Consider the following 23,478-nt stretch of genomic DNA (forward strand, 5'->3'; position numbering starts at 1 on the left):
TTGTTTCCTTCCCAGTGTAAGAATTGGCTTTTGTAGTCTGGTCTGCCCTGTTCCCATGATGCACTGGGCCAGGGACAGACTAATTTGCATACAGCCAGGTTCTGAAACTGGGATGGTGCAATGAGCTAAAAAACGGTGTTGGATCTAGCCCTGATCTCTTGACTGGGTGAGAGTACTCTGCTTAATTCAGAGACTCTGTCCATCACCACCCCATGTTGTAAATAATGATATGGAATCACAGCATTTGATTCTTTCAACGTAGTTATACCACGTCTTATTTTTTGTTCCCAGTGCCGGAATACATTTGAATTACGGGCTGTAGAGACAGATCCTTAACTTTCAAAATTTTACGGCATTTACTAGGTAGGTTGTTCACTTATCACGAGCGAACCCACACCCTAGAGTTAGCAGAGCACTTTTTTGTTTACGGTTGCGGTGATCGGAAATACGAGTGTTTGACTCACACACCACTTTACATTTGCGATTGTTGCACTTTTCTTACGGTTTGGTGACACTTGGCCTCACACGTTTGTTTTAAACATGCACGCCTGGGATTGCACTTGACTATGTCGTTGCATGTTTTTTACCATTTGATCACAGACACGCGTTAATGCACTTATCTTCGCTTTATCTGGGCTCCATTTCTTCGCTTTCCACTCTTTTGACCTTCCTGATTTCTGTGCACCTAGTTTTTTTCTGAGGCATTCTCTTAACATTGGGGCACCCACTGAGATTGCATATTTTTATATTGTAATGTAGGTGTTCGGCGCTTGATTTTTAATTCTATTTCTTTTCAGGGAAATGATTCCCCTGATGAAGGGTTTATCACAAAATGCATTGGGAATGGAAATATGGTAATGCATTGTCTAATTGCATCAAGGAAAAGTTGTATTGAAGAGCAACGCTAAATTCACATGTGATGTATACCATTGTGAGTTAAAAAGAGGATAATAAATAAACAAACAGAAGCTAAGATAATATCTGGCAAAATTTATTTTTTAACCTCAAATAAGGGTCTTTGAACCCCCAGGAGTGCAACAAGGGGACACTGGGTGAGGTTCACCCAGCGCTTTCGTATGATTATTCAGTTTATGCCCTTCGGTCAGAGGGCGTCACCCACCTGCACCAAAGTTGATCAACTGGATACAAGAGATAAACAAACTCTTTTTGAAGAAAAATAGTGTGCCTCACCACTTTTACATTTGAGTCTTCATAACTTTATCATGTCTCTGCCTGTCTTCTACAGGATCTGGCACTGCTCTATGACCGACGCGTGCTGCGAAGACCTTGCTTCAGTCCTCTACGCTAGCCCCTCTCTCACGCACCTGGAGATGTGCGGGAATGAGATTGGAGACGATGGAGTGAGGAAGATCTGTGAAGGACTGAAAGATCCCGGGTGCAAAATGCAAACAGTAGGGTAAGTAGGTGCTGGGACGATGACTCCCTGGGTACGTTCAGAGCTGCAGACTCGGCTGTATGAGTAGGTCTCACCCTCACTACCTTGCACCCGCACACACCTACTCATCCATGGACTTTTGTGAGGATAACTCCTTCTCTGCCTGCTGGGAGAGACAGTGAGCACCAAAGTGCAGCAGCTGATGAGTTGAGTCCCTTGTAAGTCTGGGCAGAATTTGAATTATGCCAGAGTAATTTTGGTAATTTCTCATTACTCTCTGACATGGAATTATTGATAATTATGCAATTACTCCTGCTTGCGTAACTAAGAGTATTCAGTGATTACTCCTGCTTAAGTAAGAAAGAGTAATTTGGTGAAAAAATCCTGGTGTGAGTGCACATTCAGCAAGCATGAATAGACGCTTGCTGTTTCTGTTCTGATGCATTTAGCTATATTTTGGACATGAAGAGGCATTTTGGCACTAAGAAATTTGTATTATACCAAACACATTAGATAATAAACACGCACTTTACAATGTGCACTGGCACAGGCAGAATTTACAGGGGATTATATACATGGGACAGGGCCCCATGGACCACTGTCAGGAATAAGGACTTTTAGAACTAGCACTTGGTAGAATTAGCACTTTGTAGGAATAACGCTTAGCACATAGCACATATAATAACTGTAGCACCAAATAGCAAATGTAGCACACAACCAGTAATCACTGGTAAAAGGTAAGTACACACTACACAACCCTAACCACCTTAGGAACATATCACCCAGGGAACCATGAACTCACTAGTAGAACCTATATTAGGAAAAACAGCCTTCTAGGCATAAAAATACATTTAGAGGTATAGGCAACAAGCATTGCATAAGTCACACTAGGCAAGTATCACATTAGCGCCAGAATGTACACAGAACTGACCCCAGGCCAACATGGCCTCTCAGGGGCTCACAGGCCCAATGTCCAGACTGTCTGGGCTGTCTGCACAGGCAGCCAAGGAAGATTGCGCAAAGGTTTCTGGCCTAAACAAAACAGCTGCCCACTAAGTGCTGGGCAGCTGTAGGAACTGAGCCTGGCACCAGCCTGCCTCCTGGCTCACCTGTGGGGCTCAACGAAACAACAGTGCCCCAAATTCACGTGGGAGCCTCGCAGGCTTTGGGACTAAACAACTGTGCCCTCAGGAGCCTTGTGGGCTCTCAGCAATAATGCCACCACACTGGGGGAGCGGCCCGCTGCCAACCGGGGCCGCTCTACCTTCTAAAATGCCCCCGTGGGTGTAGGGGCCTCTCGGGCTCTAAATAAGAAAAGGTTGCCTGTAATGGAGGAGCCACGGGGCTCTGAACACCAAAGGAATGCCCCCGACGTTGGAGCCTCTCGTGTTCGAAATAACAAAATACCCCCTTTAAACGTCATCCCGCTCAGGGGACTCGTGGGCTCTAGACCAAAATGTGCCCCTGGACGTCGGAGCGGCCCGCTGTCTTCCGGGGTCGCTCACCAAGCCAAAAGGAACTGCCTTCCAATGCGAAGTTTAATGGACGAGCGGCCCGCTGCCAAGTGGGGCCGCTCGGGGTAGAGGCACCGGTGGGGTGCGCGACCTCACTCCACCCCCCCAACCGGCTTTTACTCACCGGCTTCCTGCGGTGGGGTTCTCCTTTCTCCACCCGGTCTCGTGGCGGCGGCTGTGATGCTGCAGCGCGGGGCTCTCCAGGGGGAGACCCACTCAGGGCTCACCCCGCCATTGTGGGAGCCCTGCTTCCTCGTCTCCTCCGCCGGCCAGACTTCCTGCTCCTTGGTCGAGCCCCGCCCTCGTCTCAGCGAGGGCTGCCTGGCTTCCGGGTTTTGCGATCCCCGGCACCTGGGTCGAGGCGGTGAGCTTCCGTTGGAGCTGGGCAGTGCGGGTTAGGCTCCCACTGGACCGAGGACAACTGCGGGGTGGGCACCCGCGTTCTTGAGTGCCCAGAAGGCGGGGTAGGCACCCATAAAATAAATAATGAAACGGGGTGGGCTCCCGTGTCTATTAACTAACGCAGACGCAGGGTGGGCACCTGCGCTCTGGAATGAAGAAACGAGGGGGGATCCTCACGCCGGGAAATCCTTCCAGATAGGGATCGCCGCACCAGAGGCGTGACGCGCTATTTGTGAGGGGGGAGCCCAGTCAAACAGCGCTCCTCTGGAGGAAAATAAAGCGCCACCAAGAACCAAAAGTAAAGCGCTCCCAGGCGCTTGAGGTGCGCAAAAGTCCAGGGCAAGTCCTTTAGAAAGGAAGGCAGGGGGGAAAGGGCTGGGCCCAGGGTCCAGCTCACAGGGCCCTCCAGGCAGGGAGGCAGCACAACGTGGCGGTATCCTTCTGGCGCCTAGCAGCAGAAGGCCCCCCTAAAGATAGGATCAGGAAGAACATTTTGTATGGGGTCACAGCCCCTTTTTATATACACATTTCCTTTGTCTGAGGGTGCAGGGTGGGGGAAAAACCAGACAAAGCTGGTTTTGGAGCACTCTGTTGTGCTCAGCCCCTCTCCCCATTCACTGGACAGGCTAGGGACATCAGACACACCACAGGGGGCGGAGCTAGCATTGTGTAGGGAAAGCCCAGCCCTATTCAGGTCCCAGGTGCACTCCTTCCACCCATCTGGCTGTCAATCTCCCTATTCACCACCGGGGCAGACCCATCTGACTCCTGGAGCCAGGCTCACCAGCCAGCTCCAGCCAATCACAAGCCAGACAGGGAATTCACCTTTACTACACAGACATGCCAGCTTCTAGAAATGGCACTTCCACACTAGACACATTGACGCCGCACACATCATCGTGCAGCCTTTAATCTCACGGGTTCGCACATACCAAACTCGAGACTGCACTCACCACGCATCAGGAACTATCATGGACACATACATTCCCCATGCATTCCTATGGGAGGGCAGGCCAACCTCACCACACGCACACACTTTACACTGGGACACAGTGGTAAAGTGCGCAGAAGCAAAAAATAACTAGCACCAGGTCACATATGAAAGCAAAACATTTAGGGGTGAACCTGCCAGAAGGGCCAAGTCCAACAGGGATCAAGACATGTGAGGTGTGCTTTCCACACCTGTCATGTGTGGTTTACAGATGTATGATCTTAGATGTGTAGTGTGTGGGATCTAGCCATGTGAGGTGTGCTTTCCACACCTGTCATGTGTGGGTTCCAGATGTATGATCTTAGATGTGTAGTGTGTGGGTCCTAGACTGGTGAGGCGTACTTTCTAGACCTGTCATGTGTGGGTCATAGATGTATGATTCTAGATGTGTAGTGTATGGGTTCTAGACGGGTGAGGCAGGCTTTCAGGAACTGCTCTGCGGGTTCTAGATGTATGTTTCTAGATGTGTAGAGCTCCTATCGTCCCATGACGCCGCACATGCTGGGATCGCACCGCCCCCGTACTCACGCTCTTAACCCTATAGCCCGCACCGCACGCTTAGTTGTCAAGGAGAGACTGATTTCCCCCTTTTAGGCCTGTCCCACTTCTCATGCGCAGGGCCCTGAACACACCACCGGACTGCGACCACTGACCTGGCTGCACCCTTGGCGAAGTTATCCATGGACCCCGGCTCAGACCCCCACACACCCACGCCGCTGTCCTGCCACATTTCGCCCTGGACCCGCTGACCCCCCCTACTACAGCTGCGACATCCCCCCCTCGGCGCACTGACTGACGCTTACGTTTTCCCTCTCTTTTTCTATTGCTATCCTTCCATTGTTCTGGTTCGAATATTTGTTCACCTACTGGTCACGTTCCCAGACCAGGCCTTCTATTGCTATAGACAAGGACATTACACACGCTGCAATTGCACGGCTGGATACTACGCCCCTGCTGACACTACACAATACCACTGTAGTGACATGACGCGAACCCCAACACACACGGTCTGCGGGACACGACTAAGACAGGTACCCTTTCGGAACTAGACGACCGAACCGGGGTGAAGTATCTTGCCATTAACACTTATACCTACACTGCCGCCACTGGAGGGCTGCATACACGGCAGATCGCTAGACACAGCGACCTTGGAGACGGAGGTCTCTGCTCGACACCACCGGCCTCATGTGACTACTCTCTTACCATAGTGAGCTATACCATTATATGCCTGTAACCATCATAATGACGTCTCGAATGAACAATTACCAGTACCCCTAGCACCGGTCCACTCAGTAACTGACAGAGGTAGCTATTAACTGGCTCATACGATGGACATGGACTACTACCCATATGGCACAGATACCGGAGACGCACTGAAACACCCACAGCGACACGAACAGATAAAAAGAATAAAACCCACAGGCCTGCTTACTAGACGTACTGTGTATTACAAGATGTCTGCATGCACATATTATATTACGCCGCCGGACCCCAGGGTTGCCGGCCTGAAGGCTGTGTTATCTCACTGACATTTCATCTAATCGCCACTCTATGCTGCCGGCCCTCGAGGGTTGAAGGCTACAAATGCTGTGTAACTAAAGTCTTGTGCAATAAAGGTCTTTAAATATAAAAAAAATGATTCTAGATGTGTAGTGTGTGGGTTCTAGACAGGTGACGCGTGCTTTCTATACTTGTCATGTGTGGGTCTAGATGTGTAGTGTGTGGGTTCTAGACGGGTTAGCCGTGCTTTCTATACCTGTCATGTGTCACATGCTTGATGTATGATTCTACATGTGTAGTGTGTGGGTTCTAGACATGTGAGGTGTGCTTTTCACACCTGTCATGTGTGGGTTCTAGATGTATGATTCTACATGTGTAATGTGTGGGTTCTAGACGTGTGAGGTGTGCTTTCTAGATCTGTCATGTGTGGGTTACAGATGTACGATCCTTGATGTGTAGTGTGTGGGTTCTAGACATGTGAGGTGTGCTTTCCACACCTGTCATGTGTGGGTTCCAGATGTATGATCTTAGATGTGTAGTGTGTGGGTTCTAGACATGTGGGGTGTGCTTTCTAGACGATCTGTCATGTGTGAGTTCCTTGATGTATGATTCTACATGTATAGTGTGTGGGTTCTAGACATGTGAGGAGTGCTTTCCACACCTGTCATGTGTGGGTTCCAGATGTATGATTCTAGATGTGTAGTGCTTTCCACACCTTTCATATGTGGGTTACAGATGTATGATCTTAGATGTGTAGTGTGTAGGAGCTAGACATGTGAGGTGTGCTTTCCACACCTGGCATGTGTTGGATCCTGATGTATGATCCTTGATGTGTAGTGTGTGGGTTCTAGACATGTGAGGTGGGCTTTCTAGACCTGTCATGTGTGAGATCCTAGATGTATGATTCTAGGTGTTTAGTGTGATCCTTGATGAGTAGTGTGTGGGTTCTAGACATGTGAGGTGTGCTTTCTAGACCTGTCATGTGTGAGAACCTAGATGTATGATTCTAGGTGTTTAGTGTGTGGGTTCTAGAAATGTGACGTGTGCTTTCAAGAACTGCTGTGCGGGTTCTAGATGTATGATTCTACATGTGTAGTGTGTGGGTTCTAGACGTGTGAGGTGTGCTTTCTAGACCTGTCATGTGTGGGTTCTAGATGTATGATTCTACATGTGTAGTGTTTGGGTTCTAGACGGGTGAGGCGTGCTTTCTAGACCTGTCATGTTTGGGTTACAGATGTATATTCTTAGATGTGTAGTGTGTGGGATCTGGACATGTGATGTGTGCTTTCCACACCTTTCCTTTGTGGGTTACAGATGTATGATCTTAGATGTGCAGTGTGTGGGATCTAGACATGTGAGGTGTGCTTTCCACACCTGTCATGTGTGGGATCCAGATGTATGATCTTAGATGTGTAGTTTGTGGGTTCTAGACATGTGAGGTGTGCTTTCTAGACCTGTCATGTGTGAGTTCCTTGATGTATGATTCTACATGTGTAGTGTGTGGGTTCTAGACATGTGAGGTGTGCTTTCTAGACATTTCATGTGTGAGATCCTAGATGTATGATTCTAGGTGTTTAGTGTGTGGATTCCAGACGGGTGAGGCGTGCTTTCTGGACCTGTCATGTGTGGGTTACAGATGTATGATTCTTGATGTGTGGTGTGTGGGTTCTATACATGTGAGGTCTGCTTTCTAGACCTGTCATGATTGAGATCCTAGATGTATGATTCTAGGTGTTTAGTGTGTAGATTCTAGACGGGTGAGGCGTGCTTTCTGGACCTGTCATGTGTGGGTTACAGATGTATCATCCTTGATGTGTAGTGTGTGTGTTCTAGACATGTGAGGTGTGCTCTCTAGACTTGTCATGTGTGGGTTACAGATGTATGATTCTATGTGTTTAGTGTGTGTGTTCTAGAAAGAAGTGTGCTTTCAAGAACTGCTGTGCGGGTTCTAGATGTATGATTCTACATGTGTAGTGTGTGGGTTCTAGACGTGTGAGGTATGCGTTCAAGACCTGTCATGTGTGAGATCCTAGATGTATGATTCTAGGTATTTAGTGTGTGGATTCTAGACAGATGAGGCGTGCTTTCTGGACCTGTCATGTGTGGGTTACAGATGTATGATCCTTGATGTGTAGTGTTTGGGTTCTAGATATGTGAGGTGTGCTTTCTAGACCTGTCATGTGTGAGATCCTAGATGTATGATTCTAGGTGTTTAGTGTGTGGGTTCTAGAAATGTGATGTGTGCTTTCAAGAACTGCTGTGCGGGTTCTAGATGTATGATTCTACATGTCTAGTGTGTGGGTTCTAGACCTGTGAGGTGTGCTTTCTAGACCTGTCATGTGTGGGTTCTAGATGTATGATTCTACATGTGTAGTGTGTATGTTCTAGACATGTGAGTTGTGCTTTCTAGACCTGTCGTGTGTGAGATCCTAGATGTATGATTCTAGGTGTTTAGTGTGTGTTATCCAGATGGGTGAGGCGTGCTTTCTGGACCTGTCATGTGTGGGTTACAGATATATGATCCTTGATGTGTAGTGTGTGGGTTCTAGACATGTGAGGTGTGCTTTCTAGACCTGTCATGTGTGAGATCCTAGATGTAGGATTATAGATGTTTAGTGTGTAGATTCTAGACGGGTGAGGCGTGCTTTCTGGACCTGTCATGTGTGGGTTACATATGTATGATCCTAGATGTGTAGTGTGTGGGATCTAGACATGTGAGGTGTGCTTTCTAGACCTGTCATGTGTGAGATCCTAGATGTATGATTCTAGGTGTTTAGTGTGTGGATTCTAGACATGTGAGGTGTGCTTTCTAGACCTGTCATGTGTGGGTAACAGATGTATGATTCTAGGTGTTTAGTGTGTGCGTCCTTGAAATGTGAAGTGTGCTTTCAAGAACTGCTGTGTGGGTTCTAGATGTATGATTCTACATGTGTAGTGTGTGGGTTCTAGATGTGTGAGGTGTGCTTTCTAGACCTGTCATGTGTGGGTTACAGATATGATCCTTGATGTGTAGTGTGTGGGTTCAATACATGTGAGGTGTGCTTTTAGACCTGTCATGTGTGAGATCCTTGATGTATAATTCTACATGATTAGTGTGTGGGTTATAGACATGTGAGGTGTGCTTTCCACACCTGTCATGTGTGGGTTCTAGATGTATGAATCTACATGTGTAGTGTGTGGGTTCTAGACATGTGAGGTGTGCTTTCTAGACCTGTCATGTGTGGGTTACAGATGTACGATCCTTGATGTGTAGTGTGCAGGTTCTATATATAGACTTATGAGGTGTGCTTTCTAGACCTGTCATGTGTGAGATCCTTGATGTATGATTTTACATGTGTAGTGTGTGGGTTCTAGACATGTGAGGTGTGCTTTTTACATCTGTCATGTGTTGGTTCCAGATGTATGATATTAGATGTGTAGTGTGTGGGTTCTAGACATGTGAGGTGTGCTTTCTAGACCTGGCATGTGTGAGTTCCTTGATGTATGATTCTACATGTGTAGTGTTTGGGTTCTAGACATGTGAGGTGTGCTTTCCACACCTGTCATGTGTGGGTTCCAGATGTATTATTCTACATGTGTAGTGTGCGGGTTCGAGACAGATGAGGAGTGCTTTCTAGACCGGTCATGTGTGAGATCCTAGATGTATGATTCTAGATATGAAGTGTGTGTGTTTTAAGCATGTGAGGTGTGCTTTCTAGAAATGCTGTGTTGGTTCTAGATGAATGATTCTACATGTATAGTTTGTGGGTTCTAGACATGTGAGGTGTGCTTTCTGGACCTGTCGTATGTGGGTTCCACATGAATGAACTTAGATTTGTATTGTGTGGGTTCTAGATGTGTGAGGTGTGCTTTCTACACCTCAATGTAAATATCTTCCTAGACAATTAAGTAAACAATAAACAAAGGCAAAATATGTGTCTCACAGTTCATGCAGGAAATGTCAAACAAAAACAATCAATAAAATAAAAGCACTTCATAAAAACTTATATAAATATTTTATTCAGTTTTGTACATTTTAACAAAAACAGTGCAAGTATCTAATACATAGTAATAACTAATGTTCATATATTTAAAAATAGGACAAATCATATAAGCAACTGTTATGTTCCATAAAATACATTACAATGAACAAAGCTGTGGCAAAGCTGTATATTGTTCGACACGTGTTTCGGCGTGTGTAACGCCTTCGTCAGGAGAAAGCCACAATTCCTGAAATCAATAAAAACATCACTAAACAAATGTGCTTATAATTGTTTGACACAACAGTATATTACTTTAAAACTAAATCATTTATGAACCGACAATCATGTAGTGAGACACATATATATACACTAATAGTGGGTATGCCTTCAAGGTTGTCATCAATATGAAGAAAAATAGGGAATACATAACTCATGGATATCACTTAATATATCAGATCTGGTTAGCCATAAGGATCAAATATAATGTATAAACAGTGCTTTCTACACCTGTCCTGTCTAGGTTCTAGATGAGCATTGTTAGGGTTTTACGTGAGGTGTTCAAGGTATGTAATGTGTGGGTTCGGGAAGTTTGTTGAATGGGTTCCAGTTCTATACTGTGTGGGTCCTGGACGTGTAATCTGCGTCTTCCAGATGTGTAACATGTGGGATCCAGATGTGCAATGTACAGATTTCTCCAAAGTGATGAACCAAAGGCAGCTTCGCCTAAGTCAAATGTTCTAGAATGTCAAATGACAACTTTTTTTCCCATAAACAAACTTAATTAGCATTCCCTGGCAGTAGTTTACACACATAGAATCATACAAACATAAGCATCCACGGGTATATCACCTCCTGGTGATTAATAACAAGCAGTACTGTATACACATGGAATCATAATGACATAAACATCCACGGGTATATCATCCCCTGGTGATTAATAACAAACAGGAGTCATCTGAAAAGCCCAGGTCGGGGTGCACATATCAAGGTGTAACAATCCCCACCAAAGACGCAGAAAGTCTGCACAGATACCACCCTAACAGGAAGGCGGACAAATTTCATGTCATCAATCGAGTGTGTCCTGAAACTCACCCCGTCTGTCCCCCCAACTCTTGTGGTGTCAGTGTTTCCCCCCCCCCCCTGCTAAGTCAGATAAATGGACTAAATGTAGTTAAGACAAGCTGGTAAAATGACACCTTGATGTAGCAGTAATTAAAAATAATTTGTCTATGCACAGGAACTGCTGCAGACATTTTGCTTTTTTGTAGCCCTGTCAATAAAATATGTTGGACATAGATCTATACCAGGCACAACATCTGGTGATGAAAAGGGTGTAAGTGCTGTCTGGTGATGTGAGTGGAGCAATGACCAAGATTACATCACGTACACAGAACTATGGATAAAATCCATGTTGGGGTAGCTTCTGTTTCACAGCCAAGAGGGGCCTGCTTCTGCCACTTGATGCCTGGGCAGTGACAGCTGGTGTTGGGGCATTGTTAGAAAAGCTTAGAGCTGTGTGAGTCCCAGTAGATGTGACAGTGTGAGCCTTGTTTACCTGATGACAGAGACCCATGTCTCATTCAGGGCTCTGCCCTTGGATCTTTCATTCCATTTCCTTTACCCGTCTCCTTCTCCTTCTCCAGCGTCTGTGGGTCAAGTAAGTCTTACCTGTTGGCCTAACAACTGGTGAACCTCTCCTTATAAAGACTACTGAGTGTGTCAGCAATTAACCCATGTGAGGAAGGAGTTGAGGAGACGAGATACCAGGAGGTAGTGGAAGTTCAAGTCTGTGTCCCCCCCTTTGCCGTAAAGTAAACTACTTTAAGATGTTGAGGCCAGCTGATCTTCATGTCTATGGATGTAGAACCAGAGACCCCGCATGGAATACAGGCATCCGTTGTCTTGATGCAAGCACAGAGGACCTCACGGTTCAGCAGGAAGGTGAGCAATCTTCTTTGCCAAATTTTACTTTTCTGTGTGAGCGAGAACTGCTCCGACTGGAGCTGGGCCTCTGTACATGTCAGAAAGCCCAGCCTTGGTTCTCGTGGTCATCCTTCTCGTGCGGTTTAGGAACTCTTGAAATTGAATCAACCCATTTCAATCACAAGTCAAAGGTATAGGGAAGCTGACATGTTTTATCCCCCTCCACTTTACTCTTATCATCCCTAACTCTTGGCGAGTTAAACCATCGTCTACATTCAGTGTATTATTTATTTAGTAACTTCTATTTTTTAAGGGCATTTCCCTAAATATATTGATTTTCTGTCTAAGTGGTGCTCCTAAAGTGTAATCCCTGCAAAGATCTATCTTTCTTCTGCTACTTCCCTCGCCTCTTGAGGGCATGCTCACAGTAGCCATCACCTGTGGTCACCCACAGCTTCCAGAGAGATGGGCAGAAAAGCTAAGACTTAGAAAAGTTCACAGGGGCTGTAGGGCATCACAGTATAGAATGATGCTGAACGCAGAATCACTGATATATATATACAAGCCTGAAAGACACATATAAATGCCACAGTGAATGGTGGCCCCCATCAACTAAAACCTGTATGTGTGCCAATGATCTAAAGCAAGCTGACCAGGATCACTCACCTCAAGGGTGGACTTTGGGATTTCCACACCCGTGAGACTCCCTTCTATTCGAATGAACCGGTTGTGAGCAATCCCCAGTTTGGCTCAACCCCAGACACCAGCAAATGTAATCACCTTACCCCAGAACTAAGCAAAGTCAAGTGCCTCTCTCTCCAAGTGATCTTTACACCCAGAACATCATGGACCATCTTTAAGGCACTAAAACGATGTGTCATACAACAGTCCCTAAGAACTAAACTGACCGTATCAGGAAGTTGTAAGGATCTTCAGAACACAAACTGCACCTCACAACCAAAACCCCCGCAACAAGCAACCATCTCCATCGCCTCTTTCTCAGGTTTCACCCAGAATCTGAAACAAAACAGCTTTGATATAAGATAGGAGTCCTCCTTGATGTCTTTTACAGCCAGACTTAAAAACAGCTACTACTGACCCAACTCGACAGACATGGCCTCCATCATGACCGCTCCACTGTTGGTGTCTCCTTTTAGTCTTCTGAGGGTCACACAGCAGGACCTCATCTTAACTGGCAGCTGCCAAGCATGCCCACTACCTCCTCCTATGGCCAGCTCTTCTATGTACCCCTGATGCTGGCACTAGGCTCCTCTTGCATCCAATAACACAAGCTTCCTCCCAAACTGCTGCACAGGTATATCGCTCCAGTGATGATTGTATGTGATGCCTGCACGACACCAATGTATACAACTACAAGCACAGATATTTACATTATTGAATTGTTACATTTTCTTTTCATATGTAACCTTTGTTATGTTCAGATATTCTCACATATGTTTTCTAATATCCCTCGGAATAATGTCCATGTTATAGAACTACTGAATGTGATTATGTAACAAAGACCTTTGCCTCCTAGGACTGCAGTGACACAACCACATCTTGACTCGAAAGTGAGTGCTTTGTCATTATCTAATCGTGGTACAGGCATGGGCATCAATGTCTAAACCATGGCACAGCCATGTGCATCACTGTCGAAAGCATGGCACAGCCATGGGCATCAATGTCTAAAGCATGGCACAGCCATGGGCATCAATGTCGAAAGCATGGCACAGCCATGGGCATCAATGTCGAAAGCATGGCACAGCCATGGGCATCAATGTCTAAACCATGGCACAGCCATGGGCATCAATGTCTAAACCATGGCACAGCCATGGGCATCAATGTTTAAAGCATGGTACAGCCATGGGCATCAATGTCTAAACTATGGCACAGCCATGGGCATCAATGTCTAAACCATGGCACAGCCATGGGCATCAATGTCTAAAGCATGGCACAGCCATGGGCATCAATGTCTAAACCATGGTACAGCCATGAGCAACAATGTCTAAAGCATGGCACAACCATGAGCAACAATGTCTAAAGCATGGCACAGCCATGGGTATCAATGTCTAAACCATGGTACAGCCATTGGCATCAATGTCTAAAGCATGGCACAGCCATGGGCATCAATGTCTAAAGCATGGCACAGCCATGGGCATCAATGTCTAAACCATGGCACAGCCATGTGCATCACTGTCCAAAGCATGGCACAGCCATGTGCATCACTGTCTAAAGCATGGCACAGCCATGGGCATCAATGTCTAAACCATGGTACAGCCATGGGCATCAATGTCTAAACCATGGTAAAGCCATGGGCATCAATGTCTAAACCATACTACAGCCATGGGCATCAATGTCTAAAGCATGGCACAGCCATGTGCATCACTGTCTAAAGCATGGCACAGCCATGGGCATCACTGTCTCAAGCATGACACAGCCATGGGCATCAATGTCTAAACCATGGCACAGCCATGTGCATCACTGTCCAAAGCATGGCACAGCCATGGGCATCACTGTCTAAAGCATGGCACAGCCATGGGCATCAATGTCTAAACCATGGTACAGTGTGGAAAAGTAAATTTTGCCATGTTCTGTGTCCCTACGTGTCATCCATCATATGTTATGTGTGCATGATTAATATGCATATGTTATTCCCCATGTTTGATTAAAGACGCAATTACAGTTGTGTCCACCTCTAGTATGCCAGTTTCCAGTTCTCGTGAATAATACGAGTATTAGGCCTATGTAAAGTTATGTTGCCACGTTTCTCAGTGTGCACGTTAATGCATTGAAAGTCCCCGTTTCTAGGCCTCAAAAGGGCCCGGACACCAGATTCAGCTCCTGTCTCCTGAAGCCCTCGCTGGAGAGCGACACGGCCCCCACCTGTATCCTCGACCCTTCACTTACTTCCTGCCTCGCAGTGCCCGGTGCAGCCTGGCTCTGCCTCTGAGTCTGCCAAGACTATGTTATGATTCCAGTTATCAGTTCAGCCCTCTTTCCCTGCATTCCTAAGCTACTGAATCGCATCAATAGTTTCCGTCATTGTCTAGCCTTTAGGGCTCCATGTAAGAGAAATACTGCATTTAATGGTCATTTAATATTCTTCATCACGCACTACATGTAGAATAATGCATGCTCCAGTCCTAGAGTCTGTTAGCCTTTCCCCTCCTGACTTCTAGTTTATATCAACATGTTCCCTAAACATCAGATACTAGATAGGGTTTAGGTACATGTCGCTCCGACCCTCCAGACTTCAGTCTCTGCTCCTAGCACAGAGTTCATAGCCCCAGCTTCTCCTAGTGATACGTCATTGCCAGTTTGCGCGCACCATCAGGTTAGAGGTCCCGGCTCCTCAGGTAGCCCCCTCCATGGTTTCCGCCCCATTCATGACATCTTCTGTTACGTTTGCATCACATGTCTATGTATACGCCCTGTTACACCCATTTTCACCCTTATCTATCGCGACTGCTACGCGTCACACCTATTGCTCCACCCACTGCTACGCCTATTGCAATGTAATGCTATGTGTTTGCGTTATGTATATATGCTCATGTATTGTTATTAAAAAGTTAGAGCTAGCCATTCCAGATTCTGCCCCCGGCAGCTGCCGGGCCTTGCTATTCTGTTCCCGTGCAGGTTGTCCTGTTCCTGTCCTTTATGCTGTATTAAACCTGCGAAACTCCCACTACCTCGAATCCTGACTCTTATTTATTGAGCTATCTGTTATTCATTTATGCATTCAAAAATAGGGTATTATTTATTTATTTACCACATAATGGCGCCCGAACAGGGACTTGCCCTTTCCCCACGCGTCGGTGAAGCCACGCCGACCCCCTGACCCTCTGCAGTCGTGACGGAACTCTTCTGCGCACCGGCAGATATTTCTGCTTCAAGTATCCCTCAGGCCCACGGAGGAGACGGAGGAGGCGGTCCAGCATCCAGACGAGACGGTGGAGGAACGCGGCGAGTCCCGACCAGAGCCCAAGCCGAGAGTCCAAGGTCCGAGGTATCCGGAGGTCCACCCGTAACTGAAGTCCGAAGTTCGTCGTCCGTCGTCGTAGCAGTCCAGTCCAGTCCGAGGCCTTCCGTTCTTGCTGCCCGGTGAGTACCGTTACTGGGGTGGTATCTAGACAGGGTCAATCTAATTGTCTCTGGTCTGTGGGTTGGTGGTACACAGACTCACAAACGAAGTGTCCACTTCGGTGGATGCGGGTTCTGACGTGTCTCTTTATGAGACCGGTAAGTTTCGTACTGTTTCAGCAGTGCATCTAGTTTCTGTTCTAAGTCAGTTCTGTTCTCGAGAAAATTCATGTGTTCTGTTCTCAGTATTCCAGGTAGTATTCTGTTTGAACTGTTATTTTAAATGTTCTTCATGTATTTTAATGTCGTGGTATGAATGGGAATAAGTATCGTGTTCATTGTGTATTGTATTGTGTCTAGATTACAGTTCAGTCATGCCCATATTTTCCAAGTTACGTCAGTTAAAAACTAGAAAGGGTCTGCTGGAAGCAGCAGTTCCCGTCCCGCCCAGGGACAGTCCAGGTCACTTTATGTATCAGAAGCATGGCATAAGTGCCATATTATATCTAGATTTATGGGTAGAGTATACCAAGGAGTTGGAAGAAAAGTATAGATGGCCCGTATCAGGTACGTGGGATGCCGAGTGCATCATGAGAGTAGAAGAGGCATTATGGAAAAAGAAAGCCAGACAATCACAGAAAGATGCCATCGAGTTATGGCGCAAGGAAGCTCATAAAAGAACCGAAAAAGAAATCAGAAAGTCAGAATTAAGTAGAGAATCCCAAGAGCGAGCCCAAGAAAAAGAACTAATCGAGATAGGTGAACAAGTTAAAACAGAACAGAAAGACAGACAGAGGAATGCCCTTATTAAGGGTATGTACCCTCTTCTTGCCGAGGGCTTGCCAAAAGCGACCCCGGGGGAATCCAGTAATTTCCCGCCACCATTAGTTCCGACCAAGCTACGTCACAAACCGACCGCAGCTGATATTTTTATTTCGTCCTATTTGGACGACACAGTCCCAGAATATGCAAATCCTGTTCGCGCTCCGCCAGTCCCTGTAAATCAGGCACTTCCCGCTCCTCCAGACACCGGGGCACCCCAGTACCTGCTACGGTACACCCGGTCCAGCCAACATTTCAATTTCCCACTCTGCCACGAAGAGCATCAGTCGACGATTCTAGTCTGGGGGCCGCAGGAGGAGGTCCTCCTCAAACCCCGCCGCCACACAAACGTTTATCAGCAGTCGAATTACATGCTCAAGCATCACAGCGTACGCCCAAGTGTAATAAGTCTGTTGCAGAAATCAGGCGAGCCCTTGGCGAATGTGGCTATGATCCAGTTCCAGGCGAGGATAATATGGTTTTATATTCAGTACGCGTAAGAAAGGTGTCCGAGTATCTAGTCACCCTACCGAATATGAAAGAAGATCTAGACAGAATATATCGTTTCATCCGTACAGGGGATGATCCAGAAAGTATTAGCGAGGCTATGTCTCAAAGGAAAGCTGAGATCCAGCGCATGCTATTAAAGTTTTTAATTAACTGTCTAATAAGAGAACAAGATTACCCGTCTAAAGATCCGGCCGAAATGAAAATCCTAACAAAGTGGAGTGATAATATAGCCGAGGGTAAGCACAATACCATCAGTGCTATGGAGAGTATGTACAAGAAAATTCGTAGAGAAATAATAAAGATACACGAACAACGTAAAGCAGCACAAGTAAGCGAGAAAGAAAGTAACTCTGATACTGAAGAGGTAAATGACGAGAATTCCGCCAGAATAGCGTATGTAGGAAAATCTAGATTTCCAGATCGCCATTTACGTCTAGAACACAAGTCTACTTTCCATCATCCAGCACCAGAACAAGATTCTCTAGAACAAGTGTTTCAAGCTACCGATCACATTCTGAAATCACGAATCGGTTACAGTGAATTAAGTACCATGCATGAACAAGAACTAGCCCGTTCAGCAGTCCGATGGATTACTGATTCTACCACTTTTCCAGACGAAATAGTGGCACAAATGTTTCTGAAACTGCCCCCAGCCGAGCAGCGACTGGTGGGTATGTATATGATCCAGCACCTCATTACTCTGTATGAGGGTCAACACTCTGATCCAGGTCCGTTACATGATATCCTGAACGAGTTACTCCAGTATAGATGGAAAGGTCTAGGTACCGATTTAATTAGTGTCATTCTAGAACAGCGCCACAAATATAGAACGTTTCTGAACCCGCATTTTGTTCATGTCTCACCCCCAGAAAGTAAACCATTTTACATAGAAAGACAGAACCCGTTACGAGAAGTGCATCCAGTTAAGACAGAGGATGGTGAAATGCAACGAGTGTTTGTTTACACTCCGATTACAAAGATGGAATTGTTAGAGATGAAAAAATTAATTCCCTGTCATGATAAAGATCCAGCAGGGTTCCACCGAGAATTAAAAGATATGCTCCGTATGGGAGAATACACTTATCCAGATATAATTAAAATGTTAAAAGTTCTGTTACCCGCAGGGGTGTATGAAAAGCTCAAAGAAAAAGAATGGGAGGTGGGAGAGAAAAAGATCGATTGGGCAGTTCTAGAAGCTGAAGATAAGTCACGTGTACCAGGTACCGGTCTAGGAGATAAATGTAAAGAATTACCAGAATTATTAATTCAAGTTTTACCCAGATTGTTAACAACGAAAAAGGAAGACTGGGATGCAATCTCAGCCTGTAAACAGAAGCAAGAGGAGGATATTAGTGATTTTTATTCTAGATTTGAAAAATGTTTTAGCATCAACAGTGGCCTCAAGACCAGTAGTGAGTCATACCCTCATCTTTTTGTTACTAAATTAGTCGAGAATTCCAGTCCACAAGTTAAAAATCGAGTTTTGAAAGTCGAAAGTACCTGGCAAGCTAATACCCCGTCCCAAATGCTCCAGATGCTCCAGTATCACCAGAATAGAATCAGAGAAGAACAAGAACACGAGAGAAAACGTATGAAAGACACGAAAATGAAAGTATTAGTCGCACAATCCGTTCCTCAAGACAGTCAGAAGAGGGGTCCGAATCAAGCCAGTCATCCTGCAGCTCCCGTCAAAGGGAACTGCAATTATTGTAAACAGCCAGGTCATTTTATAAACGAGTGTGCAGTTCTGAAACACAACATAGCTACCGGTAAAACAAAAGAAAGACCACGTCCGCCTAGACAAGAACAAGTTTCACAGATTCCTCAGCCACAGAATGCACCACAGACAGTTACAGTACCCCAGCCTATTGCTGCTGGAGTTCTGGACTTTTTGGTTCCGTCCAGAGGTGTCAGGGATAACACCCGAAGACCCCGGAGTTCCACCTGTCTCGGTGCACAAACAAACAGAAACACGGGCTTCTCGATGGTGGCGTCAAAGACCAAAGGTTTATTACTGCAGGGACACAGAAGTCACAGAAACTACACATGGGCAGTATCTAGGAGCCTGTTCGATTTGTACAAAGAGGGTTGCTCCTTATATACTAAATATTCTGCTCGGGGCAAATTCTTTACATGTTACCACAGTTCTAAACATTCGTGTCTTAAACAATAAATATTTGGCGTTGCACAGGAATCGTCAACAGTATCTGATGTCAAAACATTACGAATGAGGGGTTCCCACTATTCCATCATAATCCCATGTCAATTTCTCATACAAGACCCGGACCGCCTCATCGTAAATTTCGTTACCTCCCCCTAATAAAGGCCCAGAAGGAAAGGAGCAGAGCCAGGTGCAGAAGATAGAAAGACAGGATAAGAAATGTTTGTGGGTCGTAAATGGGCACGGTTACCAGCTTCGGCCGCCTAATCATGATCAGGCCAACGAACACAAGAACCAGTATAGCAGGACTGGCCTCAGGCTGGGGAGGCAGCTCTTGCCGAGTCATGCTGCCACAGCGTTGCTGGCCTAAGGTGCACGTGTCACTAGCAAGGTGAATCGCCGGTTAAGGCCTACGTGTCCTTAAATAAAAAGAGGTCATTGCGTGTCCATTGACTATGTGAGGGCAAGGAATACAAAATAGCTTCCGTGTTCTAAGATGGATGCCACGGGTAGATCACAAATGTGTTTGTAACAGGAGTGCTCTTGCTCGTAGCATAGCGAAAACACCAGGATATACTAAATGGATCATTTGCGGTTCACTGATACCAAAATCATGTATTTACGACAATGATGAAAACACGGGTTAAAATCGTCACGGAACCTCAGACCCTCCTTTTGCCCTTACATAGGCAATTACTCAGTCTATGTCTGAGTCTAATTCTATGCTCATCAGGTCAGCAACATGTTGTTGCGTCATCATCCTGTCTCGTGCCTTTTCTCCTAATGTAGGTGGTTTTCTGAAACAGGTTGCAGCACAGAGACTACACAGAGCGGGACCACATTGGATAATAAGGCAGCACGAGAACAGAAATACTAGGATGACACCAATGACCATCAGAACCTTCCATCCCCACGCTGATATCAGAGTCCAAAACCACTCCATGAAGGACCAGTTTCCCTTGTCTACGTGTATAGAGTCGGAAAGCTTGTGTAGCTTAGAGATTGCTTCATAGACAGTTGGAGCATTATTTGGAATAAATACACAGCAGCTCGATTGGATCATTCTGCATACCCCACCTCGATCTGCAAGTATTACGTCTAGAACCATTCGGTTCTGTAACGTCATGAGACGATCCGCCTGAAGCTCAGCTGTTAAGTTACTAAGGGCACCTGCAGTTTCCGTAATAGTAGATTCAACTACCCGTGTTAGTTGACGAAGATTTCTACTATTGGCCATAGGCCCCCAAAACGGAAGGAAACCTTTGAAAAAGTCTCCATCTTCCTGGCCAGCTGTGTCTTCCTTGCTAAAAACACCTCTTGTTAATCTGGTCTTGTGATAGTCTGGAGAGGCAGTGTATGTCGGAGGCAACAATCGAGCAATATAACATGAACCTGAAAAGTCAGCAGGCAGCCATGTATATGCTCTGTCCTGACAAATGAAGTAGGTACCCCTAGCAGTCAGAAAGGCAGGGGAGGAGTTAGACGGAAATACGTAAGTCTCAACGCACTCACTCCTCCCTAGCTGAGCTCTCGGATTTCTCCCATTTCCTTGCAAACAGACTTGACCTCGGTGAGGCACGACCCAGACTGGAGTGGAGCTTTTGCGTTTACTTTCTCCCAAACTAAGACGATACTCTGTAGAATTCCAACTCAAATACACCCGTAATTCGTCTTTAGGGTAAGATGGGGAATTATTGACGTCTTTAATCATGTCAATGATTCCCTGAACTAAAGCTTTATTGGCAGAATTGTATTTAGTGGATTGTGGTGGACGCGGAGGATAGGTTTCAAGGGCATATGAAAAAATGGTCTGAAAGGCCTGAAATGATCCATTATAGCTGAAAGGCAAGACTAGATAGGGAATGCCTTTATCCATAGTGTGGGGTATCAGGCCACACACCCAGCAGTCTGTTGTGTTAACTACCAGTTGGTGTTGATGCAAGAGCTGTACGAATGTATTGTTAATAAATTCTGAGCGTCGAGCTTGTTCGTGTTCAGGGAATGAGTGAAAAGAATGCATAGAAGAAACAGTTGAAGTAGTAGGATCAAGGGGAGGTACTGTAGTTACTGGCATGAAGATCAAATGTACGCCAAAGATGATTCCACCCACCAACGTTATCAAAACAATTAAAAATGTAACTGCACATTGTATTAGAAAACATTTGCTGTGAAGTTTTCTGTACAGTCTATTTCTGCGAACATAAATTACATTCTCTCGTTGCAGCTCAGGAAGCTCCATCTTCTACGACCGTTCGCGACCACTGATGATGTGTACGTAGATGAAAATGCCTCTATCAGCCCTGGGAGTTCCCAGAACTAACAGAAAGATCGACCTTGTGTCTGACCCCCGCAGATTCAACTAGGTACACAGCCACGACCCTACGGCTACCCAGACGGCAAGGCAATTTTAAAACAAAAAGAAACAATACAAAGTATTAGCAAACTTCCTGGCCGGAGGCAATGTATCAAAAATCAAACATATAAAATGGGCAGTTTCCTGCTTTATTTGTCCATATTGCGAGAACGTAAGTTGTATCTCAGTTTTGCAGGAGCTGTCTGATCTGGAAACAGTGTATTTTCAGCCGACGTTGCAATGTTCACGTTTTCAGATGGCAAATGTTCTTTTGGTGCAGATGACAAATGTTCAGGGTTCAAAAGAGCAGTTTCAGGAGGAGAGTCAGAATTTGGTGAATCAGTGATTAGTTTTGCATCGCTGAAAGGTATGAACCTGGGGACTTGTTCCGTTTCAGAGGTACCGATTCCTTTCTTTACCCAGTTATCGTAAGGAAGTGGCAGAGGCACACGTTTGACATGTGTCGTATGGATCCAGTTTTTCCTTCCGGCCACACGAATAGCAGTTCTCGTTGCTAGCAGGACTTGGAAAGGGCCAATGAATCTGGGCTGAAGATTTTTTGTTCTTGCAAAATTTCTGATGACCACCTGATCACCCGGTTTCAGCTGATGGCCTGGACTCTCCGGTGGCTTTGGCAATGCATCGAAAACCTGTTGGTGAATAAGACTCAATTTAGCAGTCAAGTCGAAAAGGTAATCAATTAACATTGGGTATTCCAGCTGCTTAAATTCTTTTGGTCTAGGTACCCCCCAAACATTTGCAGGACGACCAAAAACTATTTCATAAGGACTAAGCCCTACTCTAGAATGTACAGTTGCTCTTGTTGATAGCAAAGCCAAAGGCAATGCGTCTGGCCAGGACAAACCCGTGGATGCTTGTATCTTAGCAAGTTTCAGTTTAAGGGTACCATTGTAACCCTCGACTAAACCCGCGGACTGGGGATGATTCGCACTATGAAACTTCTGTCTAATCCCTAGGCCGACACACACACTCTGCATAACTTTCCCTACGAACTCACTTCCGTTGTCTGACCATACAATCCGTGGCATTCCGTATCTGGGGAAGTATTCTTTAAGAAGAATTTTGGCAGTGGATAAGGCAGTATTGTCCTTCAGTGGGTATGCTTCGATCCATCTGGAGAAAGCACAAACTACCACTAGGACGTATTTCAGATTATTGCAACGATCCATGTGAATGAAGTCTAGCTGGATCACTTCAAAGGGGCAGGAAGGAGGAGCGAAGTGACCTGCAGGTGTGGGGATTCCCTTGCCAGGATTATGCATCAAGCATACCATACAATTTCTCACCACTCTCTCTGCACACTTACTAATCCCATCATTCTTCCAGACTGGAGCCAACATCTTACAAATCCCTTTTGAACTGATGTGCGCTGTTCCATGTGCCATCGTTACTACTGCAAGCACATACGCATCAGGCAACATCCAACGCTGTTGTTCCGACAAATCAATCCAACACCCACTCGAGTCCAATTTACCCGTGCTCTCTTTCCATGCAAGCTTTTCCTCCTCAGTCGCCTCTTTCTGAATTTCTTTCACGCTGTCCACTGTGTCTTCACACATTCCAGACTCAGAAATCCATCTTGCAGACGTTGCAACATACATTCTACTCACCATATTTCTAGCTGTCTGTTTTGCAGTTTCATCGGCAAAAGCATTCCCACGACCAACATCATCCGTGATTGCTTTATGAGCACTGCATTTCACAATCGCAACTTCAGTCGGTAAGGTTAGAGATTCCAACAAGTCATTAACTAGCTGACCATGTTGAATCTTAGTCCCATGGGACGTAATGAAACCTCTTTCTTTCCACAAGCGGCCAAAACTATGGGCCACGCCGAACGCGT

The 23,478-nt window shown here is 45.8% G+C and overlaps 2 protein-coding genes across 2 annotated transcripts in view; both read left to right on the forward strand.

Moving 5' to 3' along the window:
- Positions 1-23,478, forward strand: part of LOC144763075 (uncharacterized) — a 676,435-nt gene that overhangs the window by 160,629 nt on the left and 492,328 nt on the right.
- Positions 1-23,478, forward strand: part of LOC144764083 (ribonuclease inhibitor-like) — a 203,052-nt gene that overhangs the window by 107,191 nt on the left and 72,383 nt on the right. The window contains exon 6 of the mRNA XM_078650244.1: positions 1,247-1,417. Coding sequence (XP_078506370.1) covers positions 1,247-1,417 — 171 coding nt within the window. The remainder of the gene's footprint in view (positions 1-1,246; positions 1,418-23,478) is intronic.

Source organism: Lissotriton helveticus, chromosome 6, assembly GCF_964261635.1.
Source record: "Lissotriton helveticus chromosome 6, aLisHel1.1, whole genome shotgun sequence".
NCBI classification, from domain to species: Eukaryota; Metazoa; Chordata; class Amphibia; order Caudata; family Salamandridae; genus Lissotriton; species Lissotriton helveticus.